Source organism: Leucoraja erinacea, chromosome 3 (genome assembly GCF_028641065.1).
Source record: "Leucoraja erinacea ecotype New England chromosome 3, Leri_hhj_1, whole genome shotgun sequence".
Lineage (NCBI taxonomy): Eukaryota > Metazoa > Chordata > Chondrichthyes > Rajiformes > Rajidae > Leucoraja > Leucoraja erinaceus.
The window spans coordinates 24,275,754-24,303,338 of NC_073379.1; the positions used below are offsets into that span (position 1 = coordinate 24,275,754).

Sequence of the window (27,585 nt, forward strand, 5' to 3'; positions counted from 1 at the left end):
AGAAACAGGCCCTTTGCCGCAACTTGTCCAGGCTGACAAACATGCCTCATCTACAATAGTCCCACCTGCCCTGAGCGCTAAACCCGTCCTATCTATATGCCTGTCTAAATGTATTTTAAATGTTGTGATAGTACCTGACAGTACCTGTCTTTAATATTACAGGTCAGAAAACATTACTGTAACATGACATTAACATTACAGTTCTGGGCGACATGGTGGTGCAGCGGTAGAGTTGCTGCATTACAGCGCCAGAGACCCAGATTAGATTCTGACAACAGGTGCTGTCTGTAACCCTGCTTTTCATAGAAACATAGAAAGGTGCAGGAGTAGGCCATTCTGCCCTTCGAGCCTGCACCGCCATTCAATATGATCATGTCTGATCATCCAACTCAGTATCCTGTACCTGCCTTCTCTCCATACCCCCTGATCCCTTTAGCCACAAGGGCCACATCCAACTCTCTCTTAAATATAGGCAATGAACTGGCCTCAACTACCTTCTGTGGCAGAGAATTCTAGAGATTCACCACTCTCTGTGTGAATTTTTTTTTCCTCATCTCGGTCCTAAAAGATTTCCCCCTTATCCTTAAACTGTGACCCCATGTTCTGGACTTCTCCAACATCTTCCTGCATCTAGCCTGTCCAACCCCTAAGAATTTTGTACGTTTCTATAAGATCCCCATCAATCTTCTAAATTCTAGCGAGTACAAGCAGAGTCTATCCAGTCTTTCTTCATAAGAAAGTACTGACATCCCAAGAATCAGTCTGGTGAACCTTCTCTGTACTCCCTCTATGGCAAGAATGTCTTTCCTCAGATTAGGAGACCAAAACTGTACGCAATACTCCAGGTGTGGTCTCACCAAGACCCTGTACAACTGCAGTAGAACCTCCCTGCTCCTATACTCAAATCCTTTTGCTATGAATGCTAACATACCATTCGCTTCTTCACTGCCTGCCACACCTGCATGCCTACTTTCAATGACTGGTGTACCATGACACCCAGGTCTCGTTGCATCTCCCCTTTTCCTAATCGACCACCATTCAGAAAATAGTCTACTTTCCTGTTTTTGCCACCAAAGTGGATAACCTTACATTTATCTACATTATACTGCATCTGCCATGCATTTGCCCACTCATCCAGCCTATCCGTCACCTTGCAGCCTCTTAGCATCCTCCTCACAGCTTACACTGCCCCCCAGCTTTGTGTTATCTGCAAACTTGAAGATGTTGCATTCAATTCCCTCATCCAAATCATTAATATATATTGTAAATAGCTGGGGTCCCAGCACTGAACCTTGTGGTACCCACTAGTCACTCGTGACCATTATATTGAGATGGCAATTAGAACATAGAGCAGGACAATACAGGAGCAGGCCATTCAGCCTATAATGTCTGTGCCAAACATGAAGTCAAGACCATCTCTTAACTGCCCGCAAATAGCCCATATCCTTTTATTACCTGCTTATCCATGTGCCTATCCAAAGGTCTCTTAAATGCCATAGATCTATCTATATACTAAAATACTCATCTTGTGTGCGTGTGTGTATGTTTTGTATCTTCCTCAAAATGCTAAGTATAGCACTTAAATTTTGACATATTCAAACTCACATTTTTCCTGTCCACGCCGTACTCAGGAATCTTAAGTGTTCACTTAAGATTTCATCCTATATTCCATGTTATTCATGATTAAAGTTTAAAAAAAAGCCAAACCCACTTCTTCCAGTGACAATGACACAATCCCACATTCTTCTTACATTTGCGGCAGCAGAGGTTATGTAACGCCCTCCAGGCGCTGTAGCCAGTTCAATGTGCTGTTGTTGAGGGCCGGGAGATCTACCCCTCCACCAGGGGGGCGGAGGACAGTGCAGTCAAAAATGACATGCTGTGCTGTTTGCTGGTCTGTGCCACACATGCAGGCTGCTGATGAACCCAGCCCCCAGCAATGCCACTCACAGTGCGCCAATCACAATGGGCTCTCGAGCTGCCGAGTGCCACAATGACATCACAATGGGACGTTGCCAATGATAACTGCAGCTTCTCACAGAGAGCCTTTTTCCAGGAGCTTCCTATATTTAACGTTATTGACGATTAAAGCTTTAAAAATGCCTACTTTAACAAGAATTTTACTTCGGAGTCACATGAGTGATTCCGTGAAGAACCTGCTCAGCACGCATGCGCGGCATTACGCCAGCAGTGCAACAAGTGGCTACAGCGGGAGTCAGGTGCTCCCACTGCAATTTAAAAGACGGACCGTCAGGTAAGTGAACTGAGGTCGACATTACTTACCAAAGAAGAGCCGTCTGATTTCTCTTTCAGAAATGAGTACACCAAAGACAAGACTCTCAAAGAAATCTATCCCCCATTCGACTCCACCAGAGGAGCGTTCCATCAGGGGGGGGGGCAGCAACAGGCGGTAGGAACGCTAACCGAGCGCTCTGCTATCCCCGACACCGTGCCGAGCCCAGCTCCGCTAGTGCCTGAGCAGCAGGCTGGAGGGAAAGCTACCAGAAAGAGCATCCGGCCGGTGGTTTCCGACACGTCGGACGGGGACGTCTCTCCACCCAGGTGGGGGAGAGACAGCCGCCTGAGCCGCGTGGAGCGGCTCCTGGAGTAGGTGCTCCAACGAGGTGCGCTCTCGCAGAAGGAGGTCAGGCACTCCTTCCACAGTGCCTTGTGCACTGTCCATTGCTTCCTCCTTTCCAGAGGATAGCTTTGGTGACCAGGACTGGGCTGGTCAAGAAGAGGGGACGATGGCTGAAGATCTCGGGAGTATGCAAGGGGTACAGGAACAGGAAGAGCTGCTTGGTGTAGTGGACTGCTACGTGTCAACCCCACGTGCAGGAAGACCGTTAGAAGCCAAACTAGTGGCCAGCATCAACCACCTCTCCAACGGCTCTACAGGAGCAGGTGTTCAATGATGCTTTGGACACCTATACAGCACCGGAGGACTGTGAGTCCCTCAAAGTGCCGGCTGTAAACAGCCAAATCTGGGGGCACGTTGGGCCAAACATCCGACACCACGAGCTAAAACTGCAGCGGATCCTCAGGCTCCTGACGTCAGCCATCACTTCACTTGCTCGTTCCGTGGACAAAACCGAGATGACCACCACTCAACAGGATACTCTCGCGCTGTTGTGCAATACGCAATTTGAGATCAACAACCTGCGTAAAGAAATAATAAAACCTGCCATCAATCCTAAATTTGCGGGGCTATTCAAAACCCCAGCCTCTGAGCCAGGCATACTGCCCTTTGGCAATGACCTACCTAAGCGAATGAAAGATATGGCTGAGGCCCCAAAAACTCACGGTCTCATGAAGGCAGGGCACGGGACGAACAAACCTAGAGCACTAAACACCAAGTGGCAGCACCCCGTCGTGTCCACCAATCGACGTCCACCATATAGGACTGGTGAAAGCTCGGGGTCCGCATTTTATCACCGTAAGTCTTTTTTAGACCAGGGCCCAGAGCGGACCCCATGGAAAATGCACCACCCCCCAACGTCAACGCCTCGCAAGCCTCGTATGACCGGCGGGAACCAGAGGAAATACCCGTAACCATGGAGGTAGGTGGGTCTGGTTCCTACCAGCATATAGAAAGAAGGGGCTTAATACTAACAGGAGGGAGATTACACCAGTTTAAAACAACATGGGAGTCTATCACGAGTGATCAGTATATACTCAATGGCATTAGTGGATACAAAATACAATTCATAACAGGTAAATTGCCACCAGTTCAACATTTACCCCAAAGGGTATTTTCCCTCTCAGTGAATGAAAAACGAGAGGGACAAGTTGAACTGATGAGACTAATTACAAAGGGTATAATTGAAAAAAACAAAACATGAACCCTTGGAATTTGTATCAAATATATTCACTAAAACCAAAAAAGATGGTGGATGTCGCATCATCATTGACTTAACATCACTAAATATGTTTGTTAAGTATATACATTTCAAAATGGAAACGTTTGTTACTGCCAAACAATTAATTTCCAAAGGATACTACATGGCAAGCATTGATCTTAAAGATGCTTACTATTCGCACAAGGATCATCGCAGATAACTGAAGTTTACCTTGATGGGACAATTATGGCAGTTTAAAGCGTTACCCAATAGCTTAACATCAGCCCCAAGATTATTCACCAAGATACTAAAACCAGCCTTGGCAATATTAAGAAGACAAAAACATATTGTCATGGCATATCTTGATGATATCTTAGTAGTAGGTAAAACCATGGAATTGACTATGTCAGCTGTATCAGCTACCAAACAATTGTTCGAAACCTTGGGATTTGTCTTACATCCAGATAGATCTAAGTTGAAGCCATCCACAACTGTGGACTTCTTGGGCTTCACAATTAATTCAGTCCAAAAGACTGTAAGTTTGCCAAGAGACAAAACAGTTGCATTGGCGCAATCATGCAACAATCTAATGGTCAACAATCGACCAACTATTCGACATAGCAAGAGTAATTGGGAAAATGGTAGCAGATTAAGATTCAGATTCAGATTCAATTCAATTTTAATTGTCATTGTCAGTGTACAGTACAGAGACAACGAAATGCATTTAGCATCTCCCTTGAAGAGCGACATAGCAAACGATTTGAATAAATAATAATAAGTGTCCGGGGGGGGGGGGGGGAGGGGTGGTGATTGGCAGTCACCGAGGTACGTTGTTGAGTAGAGTGACAGCCGCCGGAAAGAAGCTGTTCCTCGACCTGCTGGTTCGGTAACGGAGAGACCTGTAGCGCCTCCTGGATGGTAGGAGGGTAAACAGTCCATGGTTGGGGTGAGAGCAGTCCTTGGCGATGCTGAGCGCCCTCCGCAGACAGCGCTTGCTTTGGACAGACTCAATGGAGGGGAGCGTGGAACCGGTGATGCGTTGGGCAATTTTCACCACCCTCTGCAATGCCTTCCGGTCGGAGACAGAGCAGTTCCCATACCATACTGTGATGCAGTTGGTAAGGATGCTCTCGATGGTGCAGCGGTAGAAGTTCACCAGGATCTGAGGAGACAGATGGACCTTCTTCAGTCTCCTTAGGAAGAAGAGACGCTGATGAGCCTTCTTGATCAGAGTAGAGGTATTGTGGGTCCAAGAGAGGTCATCGGAGATGTTGACTCCCAGGAACCTGAAGCTAGAAACACGTTCCACCTCCGTCCCGTTAATGTGGATGGGGGTGTGCGTGCCGCCTCTGGACTTCCTGAAGTCTACAATGAGCTCCTTGGTCTTCTTGGAGTTAAGGGCCAGGTTGTTGTCAGCGCACCATGCAGCTAAGTGCTGGACCTCCTCCCTGTAGGCCAGCTCATCGTTGTTGCTGATGAGGCCAATCACCGTTGTATCATCTGCATACTTGATGATGGTGTTAGTACCATGTACAGGTGTGCAGTCATAGGTGAAGAGGGAGTAGAGGAGGGGGCTCAGCACACAGCCCTGTGGAACGCCGGTGTTCAGGGTGAGGGTTGAAGAGGTGTGCTTGTCTAACCTCACAAACTGGGGTCTGTTGGTTAGAAAGTCCAGTATCCAGTTGCAGAGGGAGGGGTCGATGCCCAGGTTACCGAGTTTGGTGATCAGTTTTGATGGAATAATGGTGTTGAATGCTGAGCTGTAATCGATGAACAGCATTCTTACATAAGTGTCTCTGTTGTCGAGGTGGGAGAGGACGGAGTGAAGTGCCGTTGAGATGGCATCCTCCGTACTCCTGTTCTTGCGGTAGGCAAACTGATAGGGATCCAGTGTGGGGGGTAGGCAGCTTTTGAGGTGTGCCAGGACCAGCCTCTCGAAGCACTTGGTGATGATGGGGGTAAGTGCAACTGGGCGGAAGTCGTTGAGGCTTGCCGCAGTGGAGTGTTTTGGCACTGGCACGATGGAGGTGGCTTTAAGGCAAGTGGGGACAACTGCTTGGGCAAGTGACAGGTTGAAAATGTCAGTCCAGACGTCTGTCAGCTGCGCAGCACAGGCCCTGAGCACGCGCCCGGGGATGCCGTCAGGGCCAGCAGCCTTACGTGCATTAGTCAGCATTTCCAGCTATGCAATTCGGACCTTTGCACTACCAAAACTTACAAAGAGCAAAGGTACAGGCACTAAAACGACATGCAGGTCATTATGATCGTGTCATGAAGTTACCCACTGAAGCAATATCAGAACTACAGTGGTGGGCAGAAAACGTTTGGCATAGTTTCAGCCTTATTATCATCACTAACCCTACGCTAGTTATCCAAACAGATGCCAGTGCTCAAGGCTGGGGAGCAACAAACGCCATATCCAGCACAGGTGGTAGATGGACTAACCCTGAGTTGTCATTACTACTTACACTGGGCATAAATTATCTAGAGATGTTGGGTGCCTTCTATGGTTTAAAAGCTTACGTTCGGGAACGGGTTGAGTTGGGGGACCACGCCTCCTATGGGGGCTATCGGTTAGTGGTGCAATATTGCGATGGGGAACAAGTTCTGGTGGGGACCTGGCCTCCCATGTGACAGGGACCCAACGGGTCCCACTTGGTCGGGTATACCTATAAAAATTTCATCTTGTAAGTGTGTTGTATGTATGTATGTTTTGTATTTTCTTCAAAATGCTTTGCACCAGCGCTTACATTTTTACATATTCTGACTCACGTTTTTGCCCTCCACGCCGTGATCAGGTTCACTTAATATTTGATGCTATATTTCACGTTATCGATGATTAAAGCTTTAAAAAAGCCAGTTAACATGATTTTTACAGTCAAAATTCTTCCTGCCAGCTTCCAACACACTTCAATACAAAGTTGCAAGACAGGAACACTCTGAACTTTTCACCTCAATGGGATATCACAGCAAGTGCTTCAACAGGAGGGGGAGGGCAAATTGCTATTGCAATTGGAACTGCTGCGGCAGGCAGGGAAAGTGCAATTGGGATTTTTTTAAAGTCCACTGATGGGGGAGGCAGGGGAGTGTAGGAATCTTACATTCGGAAACGGATTTAGTTGGGGGACCATGCCTCTCATGGGGGCTATGGGTTAGTGGGGCAATATTGGGTTGGGAAATGGGTTGCGTTGGGGGACCAGGCCTCCTATGTGACAGGGACCCAATGGGTCCCACTTGGTCTAGTACTTTATATAGTTGGGAACTATTATAGATCATAGAACATCACAGCACCGCATCTGGCCCTTTGGCCCACAATGTCCATGCTGAACATGATGCTTTGTTAAACGAAACTCCTCTGCCTGCCCATGATCCACATCCCTTCGTACCCAGCATATCCGTGTGCTTACCCAAAAGCCTCATAAACAATACTGTCATATCTGCCTCCACCACCACCCCTGGCAGCACATTCCACTTGCCCAATCTTGCCCAGCACATCTCGTTTAATCTTTGCCCCTCTTACCTTAAGCTCTGCCCTCTAGTGTTTGACATTTCCAGTCTGGGGAAAGGATCTGACTGTCTACCTTTTCTATGCCTCTCATAATTTTATAAACTTCTATCAGGTCTCCCCTCTACTCTGACACCCCAGAGAAAACAATCCAAGTTTGACCAAGCTCTCCTGATAACTAATAACTTAGAATCCAAGCAGCATTCAGATGAACCTCTTTTATAACTTCTCAAAAGCCACCACATGGGACAACGACCTGTATGAGCTATAAAATATCACTGTTAGTGATGTTTAGACAATCTAAATCCAGGTTTTGTTAAGGGGCAGCTGCCATGAACAAAGGAAGGGAGGATTCCTGAGCGGGTCAGGCAGTATCTGCGGAAGGAAATGGATAGATGATGTTTTGGGTCGGGACCCTTCTCCAGAGTGATTGTAGTGGGGTAGAAGAAAGTTAGAAGAGGGGAGAGGCAAGACAAAGCATGGCAGGTTAAAGCTGGAGGCAGGTGAGGGGGGTGGGGTGAAAGGCAGATGGTTGGAATAAAGGTCAGAGATAGCAGCAAAAGGTTGACGAGTTGTGAATTGTGAAGCTAGAGGAGGGATAGTAGCAGGAGGGGTTGGAGGGGGAGAAATAGTCGGGATTCTAGGTGGGGCAGAGGGGAGGAAAGAAAGAGGGGGAGAAAGGTGTTGGAGATTTCTGAAGTGATCGTGAACTTGCTGGTGTGGGGCTGCAGGCTTCTTCACCTCCCGCCCAAGGGTAGCAGTGAGAAGAAGGCGAGGCCCGGATGGTGGGAATCCTTGATGATAAATGCTGTCTTTTTGAAGCAGTACCTCATAAGTTCATGTTCATAAGTTCTAGGAACAGAATGAGGCCATTCTGCCCATCAAGTCTACTCTGCCATTCAATCATGGCAGATCTATCTTTCCCTCTCAACCCCATTCTCCTGCCTTCTCCCCATAATGCCTGACACCTTTACTAATCAAGAACCTGTCAATCTCTGCCTTAAAAATACCCTATGACTTGGCCTCCAAAGCCTTCTGTGGCAATGAATTCCACAGATTCACCACACTCTGACGGAAGAAATTCCTCCTCATCTCCTTCCTAAAGGTACGTCCTTTTATTGTGAGGCCATGGCCTCTGGTCCTAGACTCTCCCACTACTGAAAGGAATCCTACCTCACTTTGCAGTCTCTCCATCAGTTCGTTTTCATTAGCTGCACAAAACACTTTGCTGTGGAACGCCGGGGCACATCTCAGCAGCCCTCCGTGTGCTCGCTTCAGATCCGCTTTGTACTGCCATGTAGGGACAAGAGCAGAAGGTTCAACACCCGTGGGAGAAACAAGGAAACACACACAAGTTCACAAAGTGCTTGAAGAACTCAGCTGGTCAGGCAGCATCTGTGGAATGAATGGACAAGTGACATTTGGGATCAAGGCCCTTCTCCAGATATCTCCAGATTCGGGGACAGTTTCTTCCCAGCTGTTATCAGACAATTGAACCATCCTATCACCAGCTAGAGAATTGTCCTGAGCTACTATTTACCTCATTGAAGACCTTCAGACTATCTTTAATCAGACTTCAGTGGCTTTATATTGCATTAAACATTATTCCCTTTATCCTGTGTCTGTATACTGTGCTCGATTGTAATCAAGTGGTCCTTCCGGTAACGGGTTACTACAGTACATAACAAAACGCTTTTTACTATACACATTCTAGGCATCTGATGTGTTACAATGCATTACAATGCTGAGAACTATTTCTGTACTTTGTACATTCCCTTTTGCTCCATCTATTGTATTTGAGTTTGACAATTGTATTTATAGAAACAAGGAACTGCAGATGCTGTTTTACTAAAAAATAACACTAAAGTGCTGGAGTAACTCAGCGGGTTAGGCAGCATCCCTGGAAAACATGTATAGGTGGTGTTTTGTGTTGAAACTCTTCTTCAGACTCTGCAAGGGATGGGAAGAAACTCCCAGAATCTGGAGGTGTGCAATTTCACCCTTTGCCTGATAGGAGAAGGGAGAAGAGGGAGTAGCCAGGCTGTGGCTCGTCCTTGATTATGCTGCTGGCTTTGCTGAGGCAGCGGAAAGCATAAATGGAGAGTGGAAGGGAGGTTGGTTTGCCGATGGTCTGGGCTGCTTCCACAACTCACTGCAATTTCTTGCGGTCTTGGATGGAGCTGTTCCCAAACCATTCTGTGACGCATCCCGATAAAATGCTTTCCACGGCGCATCTGTAGAAGTTGGTGAGAGTTTGTTGGGGACATGCTGAACTTCCTACACTTTCTAAGGAAGTATAGGCATTGGTGTGCTTTCTTGGCCATTGTTTCTATGATGGCACAGCCATTGACCAGGCTCTATTATCTGTGTAATGTGTTGCTAATGTTGTGAAGTCTGCGTGATGTTGTGCAGTCTTGTCGACTGAGATCCCCAACAGGGTAGGATAGACAAATGAAAAAAAATTAAACAGGAGAGGAATAGAGAGACACAACCATACAATCAAGGAACTGCAGATGCTGGCTTACAAAAAGAAAAGGCACAAAGTGCTGGAGTAACTCCACAGGTCAGGCAGCATCTCTTGAGAACATGGTTAGGTGACATTTCAAATTGACCATGTTTCTACCCTTCTGGCCTTGGGCCAAATTTTATCGTACCCCACTCAGTTATAGCAGACAATCGGCAATAACAGACTCCATCCTCCAACCCCACTCCACCACCACCCCATGGTCCATTATTGCAAGGGTTTACCGATTTTCGGAACTGTCATTTTACCTTCTGAAAGTTTAAAATAACGCTGGCATTGCTGGTCTGGTGATACCCATGAACTCTGAGAATGTCCTGGGAGATTCCTGATGTGATGACAACATTGATTCCATTCCCTAGTGTGTGAAGCATCAGATTGTGGAACAATCCCGTGGAATGATGCTGCCCCCGTTCCTGGAGGTGAGCCTTGTCAGAGATCATCACAAAATAGGGCTGGTTCTCACCCAGGAAGTTCTCCCACTTTGGATCAAAGCAGTTGGAAAACTCTGTGTAAATTGTGATGTTCGTGTTGCGCTGCAGGTGAAGAATCAGTGCGGTGCGGAGCGTGAGGCAGGAGCAACTATGGTTCCAAATGCATTCCATATCCTGGGAAAACAAAAGCAAACAATTCCAGCTCAACTAAAAAGGCAAGATCAATCACAGGAACATCTAACAGTTCAGCGGACAAAATGTGAAGGAAGGAACTGCAGGTTCTGGTTTATGCCGAAGATGGGCATAAAGTGCTGGAGTAACTCAGTGGGTCAGGCAGCAGCTCTGGAGAAAAGGTGACGTTTCGGGTCAGGATCCGAGCGTGAAGAAGGGTCTCGACCCGAATCGTCACCTATTCCTTTCCTCCAGAGATGCTGCCTGACACACTGAGTTATTCCAAAGTTTGTTTAAGAATGAACTGCAGATGCTATCTTCTATGCCTATCTTCTAATAGTTTGTTATTATTGTCAAGTATACCAAGAAACAGTGAAAAGCTTTTTAGTTGCGTGCTATGCAGTCAGTGAAATGACTATGTGCATGATTACAATTACGCTGTGTACAGTGTACAAATACAGGACCGAGGGAAGAATGTTTAGTGCAAGATAATGTCCAATAGCATAGTTACAGTAAGAAATGCTGCTTTAGAAATAAAGATTTAAAAGAATGGAGCGATTGTACCTGACCAGCACAGTCGGACTCCAGACGTAAGTTTACAATAGTTTAGTTTAGTTTAGTTTAGTTTAGTTTAGTTTAGTTTATTGTCACGAGTAACGAGGTAGTGTCGAAAACTATTTTGTTGCATGCTATCCAGTCAGTGGAAAGACTATACACAATTACAATCAAGCTGTCCTCGGTGTACAGATAGAGGGAATAGCTTTTAGTGCTAGATAAAGTCCAGTAAAGTTTGATTAAAGACAGTTCAAGGGTTTCCAATGAAGTAGATGGTAGGTCAGGACCGCTCTGTAGTTGATCGGATGGTTCAGTTGCCTGATTACAGCAGGGAAGAAATTGTTCCCAAATCTGAAGATATGCATTTTCACATTTACAACAATAAAGTTGTTTACTACTTTAATTTATGACAATATTGATTTCTGTTCTAACTGTATATAAATACTTGGATTTAAGTTTCTCCGGCTGCCTTTGTGGGGTTTGAACCCACAACTCTGAATCAAACAGAACTCTAAATGTTGGTCAGCAACAGGATGGCAGCGGGTAGAACTGCTGCCTCACAGAGCCAGAGACCCTGGATCGATCCCAACCTTGGGCATTGCCTGTGTGGAGTTTGCATGTTCTCCCTGTGACTGCCTCGGTTTCCTCCGGGTGCTCCGGTTTCATCTCATATCCCAAAGACATGCGGGTTTGTAGATTAATTAGCCTCTGTATGTTGCCCCTCGTGTGTATGGAGGTGAGAAAGTGGGATAACATTGAATGGGTATGAATGGGTGATTGATGGTCAGCATGGATTTGGTGAGCTGAAGGGCCTCTGTCCCTGCTATATCTTACAATCAATCCATCAACCTTAAGCTTGAAAGCATAAATGCACCACCAGACTCAGGAACAGCTTCTTCCCCTCTGTATCAGGGTTCTGAACGGTCCTTGTACAAACTAGAGCACTGTCCTGTTCACCTCTACCCCATTGTGGACATTGAACATTGTCTCTGGAACTGTTGCGCTAGAATGCTGAGAACCATACACTGCACTCTGTATCTTCCCCTTTGCTCTACCTATAATACTTGAGATTTTACATAATTGTGTTTATGTATAGTATTATCTGGTCTGATTGGATAGCATGCAAAATGAAATTTTACACTATACCTCGGTACACGTGACAATTAAAAACCTTAACCCAATGCATTTTACTCATGCAACCCCCAGAGACGGTAACAGCCTTGTCCGTGCGAAACACAGCGCTGCAGAATTTGTGATTTAATTCTCACCTTAAAGAACGTGATGACAAACGTGGCCTGCTTTTGGATCAAGTCAAACAGGAAGCATTCCACCAGATGGAAAAAGTGCAGGTTCTGCTCACCATCGACCATTGCATTGTGAATGTACATCGTCATTAAAGAATCGCCATCGATGACAAAGAACTCCGACTCGACAAAGTCACGGAGCAAGCTTGTCATCCTTAAGGAGGAAGCATACGAAGAAAAACATTTGTGTTCTTGGAGGTGCTTAAAGGATGCCCCAAAACTACTACTCATCGAGTGCAATACTTAAAAGCAGTCGCCATTACATAAGAGACCCAACATGGAGTTAAACACAAACAAAAAGATACAGGGAGATTTGCAGCTTGAATTAGATGTGGTAGATTATGAATACATATTTAAACACATGGCATGACCTGAATTACAAAGAACCACGGATGCTGGTTACATCGTGGTAACAAGCCCTTCAGCCCAACTTGCCCACACCAACCAATATGTCCGTCCCACCTACAATTGTCCCACCTGCCTGTGTTTGGCCCACATCCCACCAAACTATCTTATACATGTACCTGTCTAAATGTTTCTTAAATAAAGTCACATCATGTGCAGGGAATGGGGCGCCATGGACATGGGCAGGCAGAAGGGATTAGTTTATTTTGACAATCTTCTATCTCTAACTTCCCTTGTTAGCCAATTTCCCTTTTGAGTTTCATGCCTTTGAGAAAATATATTTTCGGTAAACCATGAACTAATTCTTTGAAAACGTACCATTGGATTAGTTAAGTTTTGTTTAGGGATGCAGCGCGGAAACAGGCACTTCGGCCCACTGAGTCCGCACCGACCAGCAATCCCTGCACAATAAAACTATCCTGCACACACTAGGGACAATTTACACTTACACCGAGCCAATTAACCTACAAACCTGCACGTCTTTGGAGTGTGGGAAGAAACCGAAGATTTCAGAGAAAACCCAGGAGGTCACGGGGAGAATGTACAAACTTTATACAGACAACACCTGTAGTCAAGATCAAACCCAGATCTCTGGCACTGCAATCGCTGCAAGGCAACAACTCTAGTGCTGCGTCACTGTGCCGCCATAGGTTAATTTGTTGCAGTAAGAAAGACACAAAGGCTGGAGTAACTCAGCGGGTCAGGCAGATTCTCTGGAGAACATAATAGCCAACGTTTTGGTTTGGGACCCTTCTTCAGACCCGACCATAGCATCACCTATCCATGTTCTCCAGAGATGGTGCCTGACCCCCTGAGTTTCTCCAGCACTTTATTTCTTTATTTTGCAGCAAATAGTATAAGTGGGACAGTGGCGCAGTGATAGAGTTTCTGCCTTACAGCGCTTGCAGTGCCAGAGACCCGGGTTCGATCCCGACTACGGGTGCTGTCTGTACAGTTTGTACGTTCTCCCCACGACCTGCGAGGGGGTTTTCTCCAAGATCTCCGGTTTCCTCCGACACTCCAAAGATGTACAGGTTTGCAGGTTAATTAACCATATGACCATATAACAATTACAGCACGGAAACAGGCCATCTCGGCCCTACTCCGTGCCGAACAACTTTTTTCCCTTAGTCCCACCTGCCTGCACTCATACCATAACCCTCCATTCCCTTCTCATCCATATGCCTATCCAATTTATTTTTTAATTATACCAACGACCCTGCCTCCACCACTTCCACTGGAAGCTCATTCCAAACCGCTACCACTCTCTGAGTAAAGAAGTTACCCCTAAACTTCTGTCCCTTAATTCTGAAGTCATGTCCTCTTGTTTGAATCTTCGCTATTCTCAAAGGGAAAAGCTGATCCACATCAACTCTGTCTATCCCTCTCATCATTTTAAAGACCTCTATCAAGTCCTCCCTTAACCTTCTGCGCTCCAAAGAATAAAGACCTAACTTATTCAACCTTTCTCTGTAACTTAGTTGTTGAACCCCAGGCAACATTCTAGTAAATCTCCTCTGTACTCTCTCTAATTTTGTTGACATCCTTCCTATAATTGGGCGACCAAAATTCTACACCATACTCCAGATTTGGTCTCACCAATGCCTTGTACAATTTTAACATTACATCCCAGCTTCTATACTCAATGCTCTGATTTATAAAGGCTAGCATACCAAAAGCTTTCTTTACCACCCTATCTATATGAGATTCCACCTTCAAGGAACTATGCACGGTTATTCCCAGATCCCTCTGGTCAACTGGATTCTTCAATTCCCTACCATTTACCATGTACGTCCTATTTTGATTTGTCCTGCCAAGGTGTAGCACCTCACATTTATCAGCATTAAACTCCATCTGCCATCTTTCAGCTCATTCTTCCAAATGGCCTAAATCACTCTGTAGACTTTGGAAATCGTCTTCATTATCCACAACACCCCCTATCTTGGTATCATCTGCATACTTACTAATCCAATTTAGCACACCTTCATCCAGATCATTGATGTACATGACAAACAACAAAGGACCCAACATCGATCCCTGAGGCACCCCACTAGTCACCTGCCTCCAACACGACAAACAACCATCCACCATTACCCTCTGGCTTCTCCCATTCAGCCACTGTTGAATCCATCTTGCTACTCCTGCATTTATACCCAACAGTTGAACCTTCTTAACCAACCTTCCACGAGGAACCTTGTCAAAGGCCTTACTAAAGTCCATATAGACAACATCCACTGCTTTACCCTCGTCAATTTCCCTAGTAACCTCTTCATAAAATTCAAGAAGATTAGTCAAACATGACCTTCCAGGCACAAATCCATGCTGACTGTTCCTAATCAGACCCTGTTTATCTAGATGCTTATATATATTATCTCTAAGTTTCTTTTCCATTAATTTGCCCACCACTGAACTCAAACTAACAGGCCTATAATTGCTAGGTTTACTCTTAGAAACCCTTTTTAAACAATGGAACAACATGCGCAGTACGCCAATCCTCGGGGACTATTCCCGTTTCTAATGACATTTGAAATATTTCTGTCATAGCCCCGGCTATTTCTACACTAACTTCCCTCAATGTCCTAGGGAATATCCTGTCAGGACCTGGAGATTTATCCACTTTTATATTTTTCAAAAGTGTCAGTACTTCTTTTACTTTGAAACTCATAGTATCCATAGCTACTCTACTAGTTTCCCTTACCTCACATAATTCAATATCCTTCTCCTTGGTGAATACCGAAGAAAAGAAATTGTTCAATATCTCCCCCATCTCTTTTGGCTCTGCAGATAGCTGTCCACTCTGTCTCTCCAATGGACCAAGCCGATCCAGAGGCCCAGGATCGTTGGAGCGAGTGAAGGAGGGTCAAGGCGGTGAGTATATAAATCGAGCGTGGGGCTTGCTGTTACAGAGGCCCAGGAACCTTTGGAGCGAGTGGAGGAGGGTCAGGGCGGTGAGTGTATAAATCGAGCGCGGGGCTTGCTATTACAGAGGCCCGGGAACCGTTGGAGCGAGTGGAGGAGGGTCAGGGCTTTTACAGAAATCTGTAACGTTCCACACTTCATAGGGAGGGTTCTGGTGGAAGCCGCTGATTGGTGGAAGCAGACTAGAGGAAGCAGCTGATAGGGTGCAACCTCAGGTTAGCATTTCTGCTTTCTGGTTAAAGGTACAGTGCTTTAGTAAAGGTACAGTGAGCCAAGGATACAGTGGGCTAAAGGTACAGTGCTTTAGTAAAGGTACAGTGAGCCAAGGATACAGTGGGCTAAAGGTACAGTGCTTTAGTAAAGGTACAGTGAGCCAAGGATACAGTGGACTAAAGGTACAGTGCTTTAGTAAAGGTACAGTGAGCCAAGGATACAGTGGACTAAAGGTACAGTGCTTTAGTAAAGGTACAGTGAGCTAAGGGTACAGTGCTGTTTGTTTATATAATAATGGTGCAGTTTAAAGATCAAGAGGGAGCAGCTGTTGTGAGTCAGATACCTGCTGATTTCTCCCAGCAGTTTCTATTGTATTATACTTGTATCGGATCCAGGGTAAGGCGGGAGAATTACAGCCAGAGCAGTGTACTGTTCGGGATGTCAGATGTGGGAGGTCATGGTGTCGGATGGCCCTCCAGTCGTCCACATCTGCACCAGGTGCAGCGAGATGGGGCTCCTAAGGGACCGTATTAGGATCCTGGAGCAGCAGCTCGATGACCTCTGTCTGGTCAGGGAGAGTGAGGAGGTCATAGAGGGTAGCTATAGGGAGGTGGTCACTCCAAAACCACAGGAGAGAGACATGTAGGTCACGCTAAGGAAGGGCATGGGGCAGAGGCAGGAACATGTTGAAAAATCTTCACGAGACCTCCGAGTACCTACAAGCGGCCATTACCGTAAATCTCCGAGTTCGAATCAAGGCAAACTCAGGAGAACTTTTGAATGAACTCGTACAGTGGGGCAGGGCCATAAGTTTCCCAAGCAAAATATGAGGTGCTGTTCCTCCAATTTGCGTATTAAACAATCCATGTACATTTTTGTCTAACTTATTTTTTTATATCACAAACATTAGTGGTCCCTATGGAACATCACAGGTGGAGACCTCCAGTCAGAATCACACCTTACCATCGTTAACCTCTGTCTTCTATGGGTAAGGCAGTTCTGAATACAACCTACCGAGTCAGTGTGGGCCCCATGTATCTTAATCTTCATCTGATAAAAGGTTTTTAAAATGGAAATATTAACTATTTCTCTTCCTACAGATGCTGTGAAGTATTTTCAGTAGTTACTGCTTTTTGCAACCAATCAAGATAATTAGTCTGCAGATGTAAGTGAACAATACTTACTGGAATTTGCAAAATATTTTTGTCAAATATGATGCCAGCCACTTCCAAATCTGGGCAGGATTCTTTTCTGTTGAAAAATAATGTTGAAACCATGGTAGTTATGGGGCAATTAGATAGTTTACAATCCAATGGTATGAATATAGAGTGTAGAAAAGTCTTGCAGATGCTGCCTTGAACCAAAGATAGACATAAAATGCTGGAGTAACTCAACGGGACAGGCAGCGTCTCCTATTTTTCCCTCCCCTTCCCTGTGCCCCATCTGGGCACACACCCATTTCCCCCATTACACCACCTTTCTTTCCCCTTCCACAATCCCGTTCTCCCTATATCCCTTCCTCTGCCTCCACATTTCACTTCTCATCTTATACCCTTTTGTCTCTCTTCCATCTCTGGCCTTTGTCCACCCATCTGTTAATCAAACACCCCACTTCTGTACAGGACCCGATTTAACCGATTTTTCCAAATTGGGCCCCCGCGCCCAAGGGGCCCCCGCGTTAATTTTCCGTGTTTCATATGGAAATACAAATTTGCTTTGTTAAATAAAGATTGTTTTAAAACATTCGCCATATGGATTTGTTTACAAAACGTACATGGTTTTGTACATGGAATACAAGCGCTGTACGGTCATCAGACACAAACGATGTGTTAACGACTGTAGCACTTGTGAACAGCCAGTTGTGTTAACAGCCAGATGTGTTAACAGCCAATACTTAACAATAGTTATCCAATGCATCGATCCATATTGCTCAGTAAATATGTAATTGTGTTTTAGAAGAAGTATTAATGACGCTGCATACCTTTGAATACAATTCACGCGGCGTCATTAACACTTCTTCAAAACATAATTACATTTTACCTAGAAACGTAGATTGATGCATTAATGACACATTGAGAATTTCTTAAAGCTCACCATCATGATTGAGAACTTCTTCTTGGTGACATTCTTGGTGTGCAGGTTAGTCATTCAATCGACCTACCGACCCACGTTGTGTCTCCCGATCTTTCGCTCGCTCCCTCCCCCTCTCTCTCGCGTGCGCGCTCTCTCTCCCGTTCCCCACCTCTCTCTCTAACTCTCTCGGCATTCCCGGAATCATTGACGTTTTGCGGTATACAAAAATGCTGGAGAAACTTAGCGGGTGAGGCAGCATCTATGGAGCGAAGGAAATATGCAACGTTTCGGGTCGAAACCCTTCTTCAGACCCGGCTATTTCCTTTGCTCCATAGATGCTGCCGCAAACCCTGTCCCACTGTGCGAGTTCACCCAAGAGCTTAAAATCTCTGTGTAGCATCTCTGTCCCTATCTTCAATTTCCCACTTTGAAATAAAATACAGTTTTCGACAAACATTTCACGTGCTAGGATGAAATACCATATATTTGCATTTATATAGCGATCCTGCTGCAACATTTTTGTCAAAAGTTTGTATTTTATTTCAAAGTGGGAATTGGAAGAAAGGGACAGAAATGCTACACATTTCTTACAGATTTTGATAGGAAGGAAACGTTACAGCAGCTGAGTAAAAGATTAGTCAAATGGTAGGTTCAATGAAGATTAACAAGGTTAATTCCCGGGATGGCGGGACTGTCCTATGGGGATTGGGGGCAAAATATCTATAGCTTGGGACTTGCCTAAATGAGTACTGAGGGATTATCATCCCACACCAAATTTCTTAGACAATAATACATTTTATGCAATTATCACAACATTTTGTTGGATATGGATCAACCTATGGTACATGCTCATAAATTAGTAAAACAAATGTTCTTTAAGTACTGTTGTTTATGGTATGGGGTTACTGATAACAAATAACCTACATATTTTGTCATAATGTAGCTGAAACAATGGCATATTTTGTGATATTGATTGAGATAGAAAGATACAACTAAGTTTGGGCAAGATATTACCTTGCAACATTCTGTATCTCTGATAGATATTGTGAAATGGAACTCAGAAATTATGGGAAGATTACATAAAACTACAATTCAAAGGCAATGAATATACAGAGTATTGTTATTTCCATAATGAACATACAATACTGATATAGGACACCAGGTCCTACTGCAGTAAACTCACGAGCTACTACGGTATGACTACGTGTTAAAAGGTATCACATTTTTACATCCTGAGTATATTTTACATGTGGACATTTTTCAACGTTGAAAAATCTTCACGAGTTACCACGTTTACCGAGTACCTGCCGTTATCGCTAAGAAATGGCATGTTGGCCTTTATAACAAGAGGAATCAAATATAGGAGCAAAGAGTTGTAGTTGTACAGAGTTCTAGTGAGACCGCACCTGGTATTACATTTTTGTGTGCAGTTTTGGTCCCCTAATTTGAGGAAGGACATTCCTGCTATTGAGGGAGTACAGCGTAGGTTTACAAGGTTAATTCCCGGGATGGCGGGACTGTCATATGCTGAGAGAATAGAAACGTAGAAAATAGGTGCAGGAGTAGGCCATTCGGTCTACTTCAATATGATCATGGCTGATCATCCAACTCAGTATCCTGTACCTGCCTCCTCTCCATACCCCCTGATCCCTTTAGCCACAAGGGCCACATCTAACTCCCTCTTAAATATAGCCAATGAACTTGCCTCAACTATGTTCTGTGGCAGAGAGTTCCAGAGATTCACCACTCTCTGTGTGAAAAATGTTTTTCTCATCTCGGTCCAGAAGGATTTCCCCTCTATCGTCAAACTGTGACCCCTTGACCTGGACTTCCCCAACATTGGGAACAATCTTCCTGCATCTAGTCTGTCCAACCCCTTAAGAATTTTGTAAGTTTCAATAAGATCCCCCCTCAATCTCCTAAATTCTAGCAAGTACAAGCCGAGTCTATCCAGTCTTTCTTCAGAAAAGGGGGAGATGTTGAACAATTTATTTTCTTCGGTATTCACCAAGGAGAAGAATATTGAATTATGTAAGGTAAGGGAAACAAGTAGAGTAGCTATGGAAACTATGAGATTCAAAGAAGAGGAAGTATTGACACTTTTGAAAAATATAAAAGTGGATAAGTCTCCAGGACCTGACAGGATATTCCCTAGGACATTGAGGGACGTTAGTGTAGAAATAGCAGGGGCTATGTCATTAGAAACGGGAAAAGTGCCGGAGGATTGGCGTACTGCGCATGTTGTTCCATTGTTTAAAAAGGGTTCTAAGAGTAAACCTAGCAATTATAGACCTGTTAGTTTGACGTCAGTGGTGGGCACATTAATGGAAAGGATACTTAGAGATAATATATATAAGCATCTGGATAAACAGGGTCTGATTAGGAACAGTCAACATGGATTTGTGTCTGGAAGGTCATGTTTGACTAATCTTCTTGAATTTTTTGAAGAGGTTACTCGAAATTGATGATGGTAAAGCAGTGGATGTTGTCTATATGGACTTCAGTAAGGCCTTTGACAAGGTTCCTCATGGAAGGTTGGTTAAGAAGGTTCAATTGTTGGGTATTAATGGTGGAGTAGCAAGATGGATTCAACAGTGGCTGAATGGGAGATGCCAGAGAGTAATGGTGGATGGCTGTTTGTCAGGTTGGAGGCTGGTGACTAGTGGGGTGCCACAGGGATCTGTGTTGGGTCCACTGTTTTTTGTCATGTACATCAATGATCTAGATGATGGTGTGGTAAATTGGATTAGTAAGTATGCAGATGATATTAAGATAGTTGCTGTTGTGGATAATGAAGTGGATTTTCAAAGTCTACAAAGAGATTTAGGCCATTTGGAAGAGTGGGCTGAAAGATGGCAGATGGAGTTTAATGCTAATAAGTGTGAGGTGCTACATCTTGGCAGGACAAATCAAAATAGGATGTACATGGTAAATGGTAGTGAGTTGAGGAATGCAGTTGAACAGAGGGATCTAGGAATAACTGTGTACAGTTCCCTGAAGGTGGAATCTCATGTAGATAGGGTGGTAAAGAAAGCTTTTGGTGTGCTGGCCTTTATAAATCAGAGCATTGAGTATAGAATTTGGGACGTAATGTTAAAATTGTACAAGGCATTGGTGAGGCCAATTTTACTTCGGAGTCACGTGAGGATGCATGCGTGTCATATCGCTTTCACGCTTGCGAAACGACAGGCGGGGTGGAGCGTTCCCCCGCAGCGGTAAGTTTGAAACCGCGACCTGCAGGTAAGTGATTTACTCTGCGGTAGTTTTTGTCCCCGTGCTGTTTTTACACAGGGGGGGGGGGGGGGGGGAAGCTGGACAAAATAGTGTCCACAAGTGCTGCGAGTAAAGCTGGCTGGGGAGGACCGCGAAGTTGCGGGAGCCAGCAGCAGCTGAAGGCACAAGCCCCGTAAGTGGGATCAGCTGTGCCGACTTTTGGTCCCGCGCCGGCCAGAACACCATGGCCGGGCGGGAGACTATTCAGAATGGGGCCGTCGACTTTGACAAGTCGAAAATGGCAGGAGGCGGGGTGGAACGACATTCCCCCGTAGCGACAATTTAAACCAGGACCTGCAGGTAAGAGTACTCTGTGGTCTTTTTGTGTTTTCCCATGCTGATTACAGGTAGGGAGCATGGAAAAGTCGAAGAAACCAACGAGGGCTGCGAAAAAGCTGGTGGGCCAGAAGCGGCCAGCGGCACTTGAATCACATATAATGGGATCAGCTGTGCCCGATGTCGCCTCCGCACCAGCCAGATCCACTCCGCGGCCGGGTGGTAAGGCAAAACATAAAACCATCAAAGTCGTGGACTCAGATGAGTCCGACTTTGAGCAGCCGCGGGCGGCCAGCGACTGTGAGCGCTGGAGCCGGATGGAGCGGTGTGTGGAGCATTTGCTCCAACGTGACAGGCTCCGGGAGATGGAGTTGAGTCACTGTGGGCTCTATGTAAAACCCACAGCAGCACCTCTTGTAGGGCTGCACAGTGCTTCTCCCTCGTCAGAACGGGGAGAAGCACCAACTGTGTCCAACTTCTAAAAGCCAGACCAGACTGGCCAAAACCTGGAGGACACCTGACACCGGGTAACTGTATATCCCTGAATGTTCCTGTAGTAAATAATTGTATATGGAAACTCCTAACAGCGGGGATAACAGCTTTCACCTGCACAGTGGATGAGAAGAACATGTCGTAGGAACAACAGGATGCACTGGCACTGCTTTGCAACACACGGCCATAGACAGCACCCTTACGCACCCACCAGTAGAACAAGACCGACTGGTGAAAGCTCGAAGGTCCGGTACACCAAACATGAGTCTTTCTTGGGCCATGGCCCAGACCGGCCTGCTTGGAAAATACGCAAACCTCCAACATCAACCAAATCACAAACCCAGACACCGACGCCTCAACATCAACGAAGGATTTACAAAAAGAAGTAAACCTGCCACTGGTAACTATGGAGGTAGGTGGGTCAGGTTCCCTACAAATTGCAGGGAGCATGGAGGTTGGGGGGAGATTACTCTCCTTTCTGGATGCATGGAGTATGTTAACTACCGATACTTATATTTTAAGCAGTATCCAGGGATATACAATAGAATTTATACACAAGTACAGCCCTCCAGTTCAACATATACCGAACCGAATGTTCGTACTTTCCGGTAAAGAAAAATCAGAAGCGCATGCTGAACTGGAGCGGCTTTACGCAAAAGGGGTAATTGAAAAATCCCAACATGAACCGCTAGAATTTGTGTCCAATATCTTTACCAAAAACAAAAAAGATGGGGATTGTCGCTTCATCTTAGATCTGACCAAATTGACTACATTTGTACAATATATTTGTAGATGGTTTATGCATGCAACCTATAATGTAGCTACCTCAATACCACTAACCACGTCCAGTCATCTCAGTATAACTGTGATATCTTCCCTTTGCTCCACCCTTGGTTACAGTATGCCTGAAGACTATGTGCAGTCAGTGCTGGAACGTGTTTAACATGCTTTGTATTAAAGAGTTAGTAAAGATCACAGTATGTCAGACTGACCTCTTTACAATGTTCATTTTAAAATGGAAACCTTTGTTACTGCTAAACAGTTGATTTCCTAAGATTACTTCATATAACCATATAACAATTACAGCACGGAAACAGGCCATCTCGGCCCTACAAGTCCATGCCGAACAAATTTTTTTCCCCTTAGTCCCACCTGCCTGCACCCGTACCATAACCCTCCATTCCCTTCTCATCCATATGCCTATCCAATTTATTTTAAAATGATACCAATGAACCTGCCTCCACCACTTCCACTGGGAGCTCATTCCACACCGCCACCACTCTCTGCGTAAAGAAGTTCCCCCTCATATTACCCCTAAAATTCATGGCTAGCATCGATTAAAAAATGCTTACTATTCAGTGCCTATACGAGGTGACCACAGATGAACTTTGGAATTGGCCAAACAAACTGTAACAGCCACAAAACAGTTATTTGAAAAACTGGGGTTTATTATCCATCCAGTTAAATCTAAATTAACGCCTTCCACTACTATGGACTATTTGGGGTTCACCATTGACTCAGTTCACATGTCGGTGACTTTGCCAAAGGGAAAGGCTATAGACTTAATAGAGGATTGCAATAACCTCATTGACATCAGTAACCGTCCATCAGATTGGTAGCAAAAGTAATTGGCAAAATGGTGGCTGCTTTTCCAGCCACACAATTTGGACCTTTACATTAACAAAATTTACAGAGAGCAAAAATACAAGCACTCAAAATCAATGCTGGTCATTTTGACAGACCAATGAAGCTACCAATCAAAGCTATAATGGAACTAAAATGGTGGATAGACAACATTTGGCTTTGTTTCAATCCAATCATTATCAGCAACCCTTCTATGGTGCTACAAACTGATGCCAGTGCACTTGGTTGGGGTGCCACCAATTCCATCTCCAGCTGTGGAGGTAGATGGACTGCTCAGGAGGCATCATTATTACTAACACTGGGCATAAACTACCTGGAAATGTTGGGTGCATTCTATGGCCTAAAGTCATATTGTACTGGGTCATATCACCAGCATGTTAGACAACAGATTGACAATACCACCGTGGTAGCATATATCAACCACATGGGTGGAAACAAATCGACATCATGTGACAATCTGGCTAATACAATTTGGCAGTGGTGTATCCAGAGAGATATTTGGATATCAGCTACTTACCTACCAGGTAAACTAAATTTAGTGGCAGACACCAGGTCACCCAAATTAATGAAAACACCGAATGGATGTTGAATAAAAAGTATTTGCTGATATTACAGCACGATATGGAACACCAGATATCGATCTATTCGCATCCAGGGATAATCACCAGTTATCAAACTATGTTTCGTGGGAATCAGACCCTGGGGCAGCGGCGACAGATTCATTTTCGCTGCATTGGGGGGTGGGGGAATTGTTTATTTACGCATTCCCTCCTTTCTGCCTCATCAGTCGGGTATTAAAGAAAATACAGAAAGACTGCCTGGTATTTTGGTAGTACCCGATTGGCCTACTCAACCATGGTTCCCAGTGATACTGAACATGGTGTTAGAACCATGTATCACCATCCAGGATAGACCAGAATAATTGGTTCATCCCGTAACAAGGGATCCCCATACCTTTCTGCCTGAATCATTAATTTGTCGGGTATTAAGGAAACAGTGAACATGATACAGCAAGACTGCCTGGTATTTTCTGTAGTACCAGATTGGCCTACTGTCACAAAACATGGTTCACCTACAGAGATACATACCATCTGTTCTGGAATACCTGGCAGGGTATCCATTAGAACAGATTCAGATTCAATATCATTGTCATCCAGTACAGAGACACCAGAATTTAGCATTCCCTTCGATAGCAAACGATTTGTAAAAAATAAATAATAAGGTCCGGGGGGGGTTGGCCACCCATACCAGTAGAGTGACAGCCGCCGGAATTTACCTGCTGGTTCGGCAATTTCCCGGATGGTAGAGTTTAAAACAGTCCATGGTTGGGGTGAGAGCACCTTGGCGATGCTACGCCCTCAGCAGCGCTTGCTTTGGACAGACTCAATGGACGGACTGAACAGGGCAATGAACCACCCTGATTTTCGGTCAGAGGCCACCATACTGATGCAGTCCAAGGATGCTCTCGATGGTGCAAGAAACCAGGATCTGAGTATCAGATGGACCTCTATATCAGGAAGTGGGCTGATGAGCCTTCTTGATGTATTGTCACAAAAGGTCATCGGAGATGTTGATCCCACCTGAAGCAGAAACACGTTCCACCTCCGTAAACATGCCGCATCTGGACTTCTGAAGTCTACAATGAGCTCCTTGGTCTTCTTGGAGTTAAGGGCCAGGTTGTTGTCAGCGCACCATGCTGCTAATCATTATGATGAGGGGCTCAGTTATAGTGCCATCAACTGCGCCAGAAGTGTCCTATCAACTTATCTATGGCAAGGAACAGAGCGTCACTCTGTTGGGACTCACCCACTGGTAACAAAACTTATGAGGGGAATTTTTAATACCAATCCCCCAAGAACCAGGTACTCCCAAATATGGGATGTGAGTATTGTCCTGAAGATGCTCAGGAATTGGTCTCCAGCAACAGCTCTGTCCGTACATAGACTGACATTAAAAACAGTCATGCTAATGGCATTGGTCACGGCACAAAGGGTACAGTCATTACATAAATTAAGACTGTACAACATAACTTCTTCATCTGAATATATTACGTTTCATATTTATGAATTAGTAAAGCAAAACAGAAAGGGATCAGCAGGCCTACAGAATATATAGAATTTAGGTCTTACCCAACAGATGATCGTCTCTGTATAGTAAGACATTTGTCGTTATACATGGAGAACACGAAAATCATCGAGAAGGCACTTTTAGTCAGCCATAAGCAACCACATAAAAGAGTGACGGTCCAGACCATCTCAAGATGGCTGAAACAGGTTCTAACACAGGCTGGGATGGATACTAATATTTTTAAAATCTCATTCCACCAGGGCTGCAGCTACATCGGCAGCTATGCAGTTGGATGTACCAATGGACCAAATCCTCAAGGCAGCAGGATGGTCAGGGGAAAAACATTCCAACTATTTTATCATAAACCAGTCATTAAACCTGGAACATTTGCAGAAACAATTTTAAGTTCTGTAATTTAATTACCCCATAAATAGGGGCTATAATTTTGTGTTAATCAATTCATGGATTTCAATGTCGGATTCATGTCTAAAATATGTTGACACAATTCCTCCTACAGTCATTAAGGCAGATGTGATGCATCGACTCGTTTCCACGGCATGAAATCACAGAGCTTTGAAATCTTCACGTAGTCACTCACATGACTCCGAAGTAAAATAGTAAGATTAAACGAGAACTTACCAGTTCGAAGTTTGATCGTTATTTTATGAGGAGTACGTTGAGGGAATACGTGCCCTCCGTTCCCACCCATGATCATGTACTCAACTGGTATTTTCTTCTCTAATTTTACTATGTTTAAGTCATTACAGTTATCTGTGATTTCACACTGCTGCTTTGAAGAATGACACGCATGCGTCCTGGCGGGGTTCTTCACGTATTCCCTCAACGTATTGCTCATAAAATAATGATCAAACTTCGAACTGGTAAGTTCTCGTTTAATCTTACTACTCTGGAGTATGGTGTATAATTTTGGTCGCCTAATTATAGGAAGGACGTCAACAAAATAGAGAGAGTACAGAGGAGATTTACTAGAATGTTGCCTGGGTTTCAGCAACTAAGTTACAGAGAATGGTTGAATAAGTTAGGTCTTTATTCTTTGGAGCGCAGAAGGTTAAGGGGGGACTTGATAGAGGTCTTTAAAATGATGAGAGGGATAGACAGAGTTAACGTGGAGAAGTTTTTCCCATTGAGAGTTGGGAAGATTCAAACAAGAGGACATTACTTGAGAATTAAGAGACAGAAGTTTAGGGGTAACATGAGGGGGAACTTCTTTACTCAGAGAGTGGTAGCTGTGTGGAATGAGCTTCCAGTGGAAGTGGTGGCAGGTTCGATCGTATAATTTAAAAATAAATTGGATAGGTATATGGACGGGAAAGGAATGGAGGGATATGGTCTGAGTGCAGGTAGATGGGACTAGGGGAGAATAAGTGTTCGGCACGGACTAGAAGGGCCGGGTTGGCCTGTTTCCGTGCTGTAATTGTTATATGGTTATATGTTATATGGTTATATATGAAAGAACACGTTTTTGGTCTCTTCCTTCGGGGGATGTGACTTCTTTTGTCGTATCCCCCATCTCCGCCTACGCCGAAGCCTAATGGCGGAGCTGGCGGCCTCGGAGCTGGGGCAGCGGCATGGCGGCTGGGACAGCGGCAGAGGCAGCGGCGACCAGAACTCAGAGCTGGGGCACGTTCCGGCGACAGCGGCCACTCGACCCGACCGCGGGCCCATTGGACGACAGCGGCGGCGGCCTCGGCGCAGAGGGAGAATAAGAAGGGATGAGGCAAAGACTTAAGACTTTTGCCTTCCACCACAGTGAGGAGGTGCCTGGTGAACTAACTGTGGTGGATGTTAATTTGTGTTTATTGTGTGTTTTGTCATTTTTACTATATGTAGGACTGCAAGGCAACAAAATTTTGTTCAGACCGCAAGGTCTGAA

General features: G+C 45.0%; 1 protein-coding gene across 3 annotated transcripts in view; it reads right to left on the reverse strand.

Annotated features, from left to right (window-relative positions):
• The window catches only part of LOC129695394 (probable ATP-dependent RNA helicase DDX60), a 139,440-nt gene that overhangs the window by 92,979 nt on the left and 18,876 nt on the right, over positions 1-27,585 (reverse strand). For all 3 annotated transcript variants that reach the window (XR_008723153.1, XM_055632303.1, XM_055632302.1), the window contains exons 2-5: positions 17,051-17,117; positions 12,294-12,483; positions 10,117-10,473; positions 8,518-8,634 (exon numbers count right to left, since the gene is read on the reverse strand). Coding sequence is in view for 2 of the 3 variants with exons in the window: in XM_055632303.1 (XP_055488278.1) it covers positions 8,518-8,634; positions 10,117-10,473; positions 12,294-12,483; positions 17,051-17,117 (731 nt within the window). In the remaining variant the exon portion in view is untranslated. The remainder of the gene's footprint in view (positions 1-8,517; positions 8,635-10,116; positions 10,474-12,293; positions 12,484-17,050; positions 17,118-27,585) is intronic.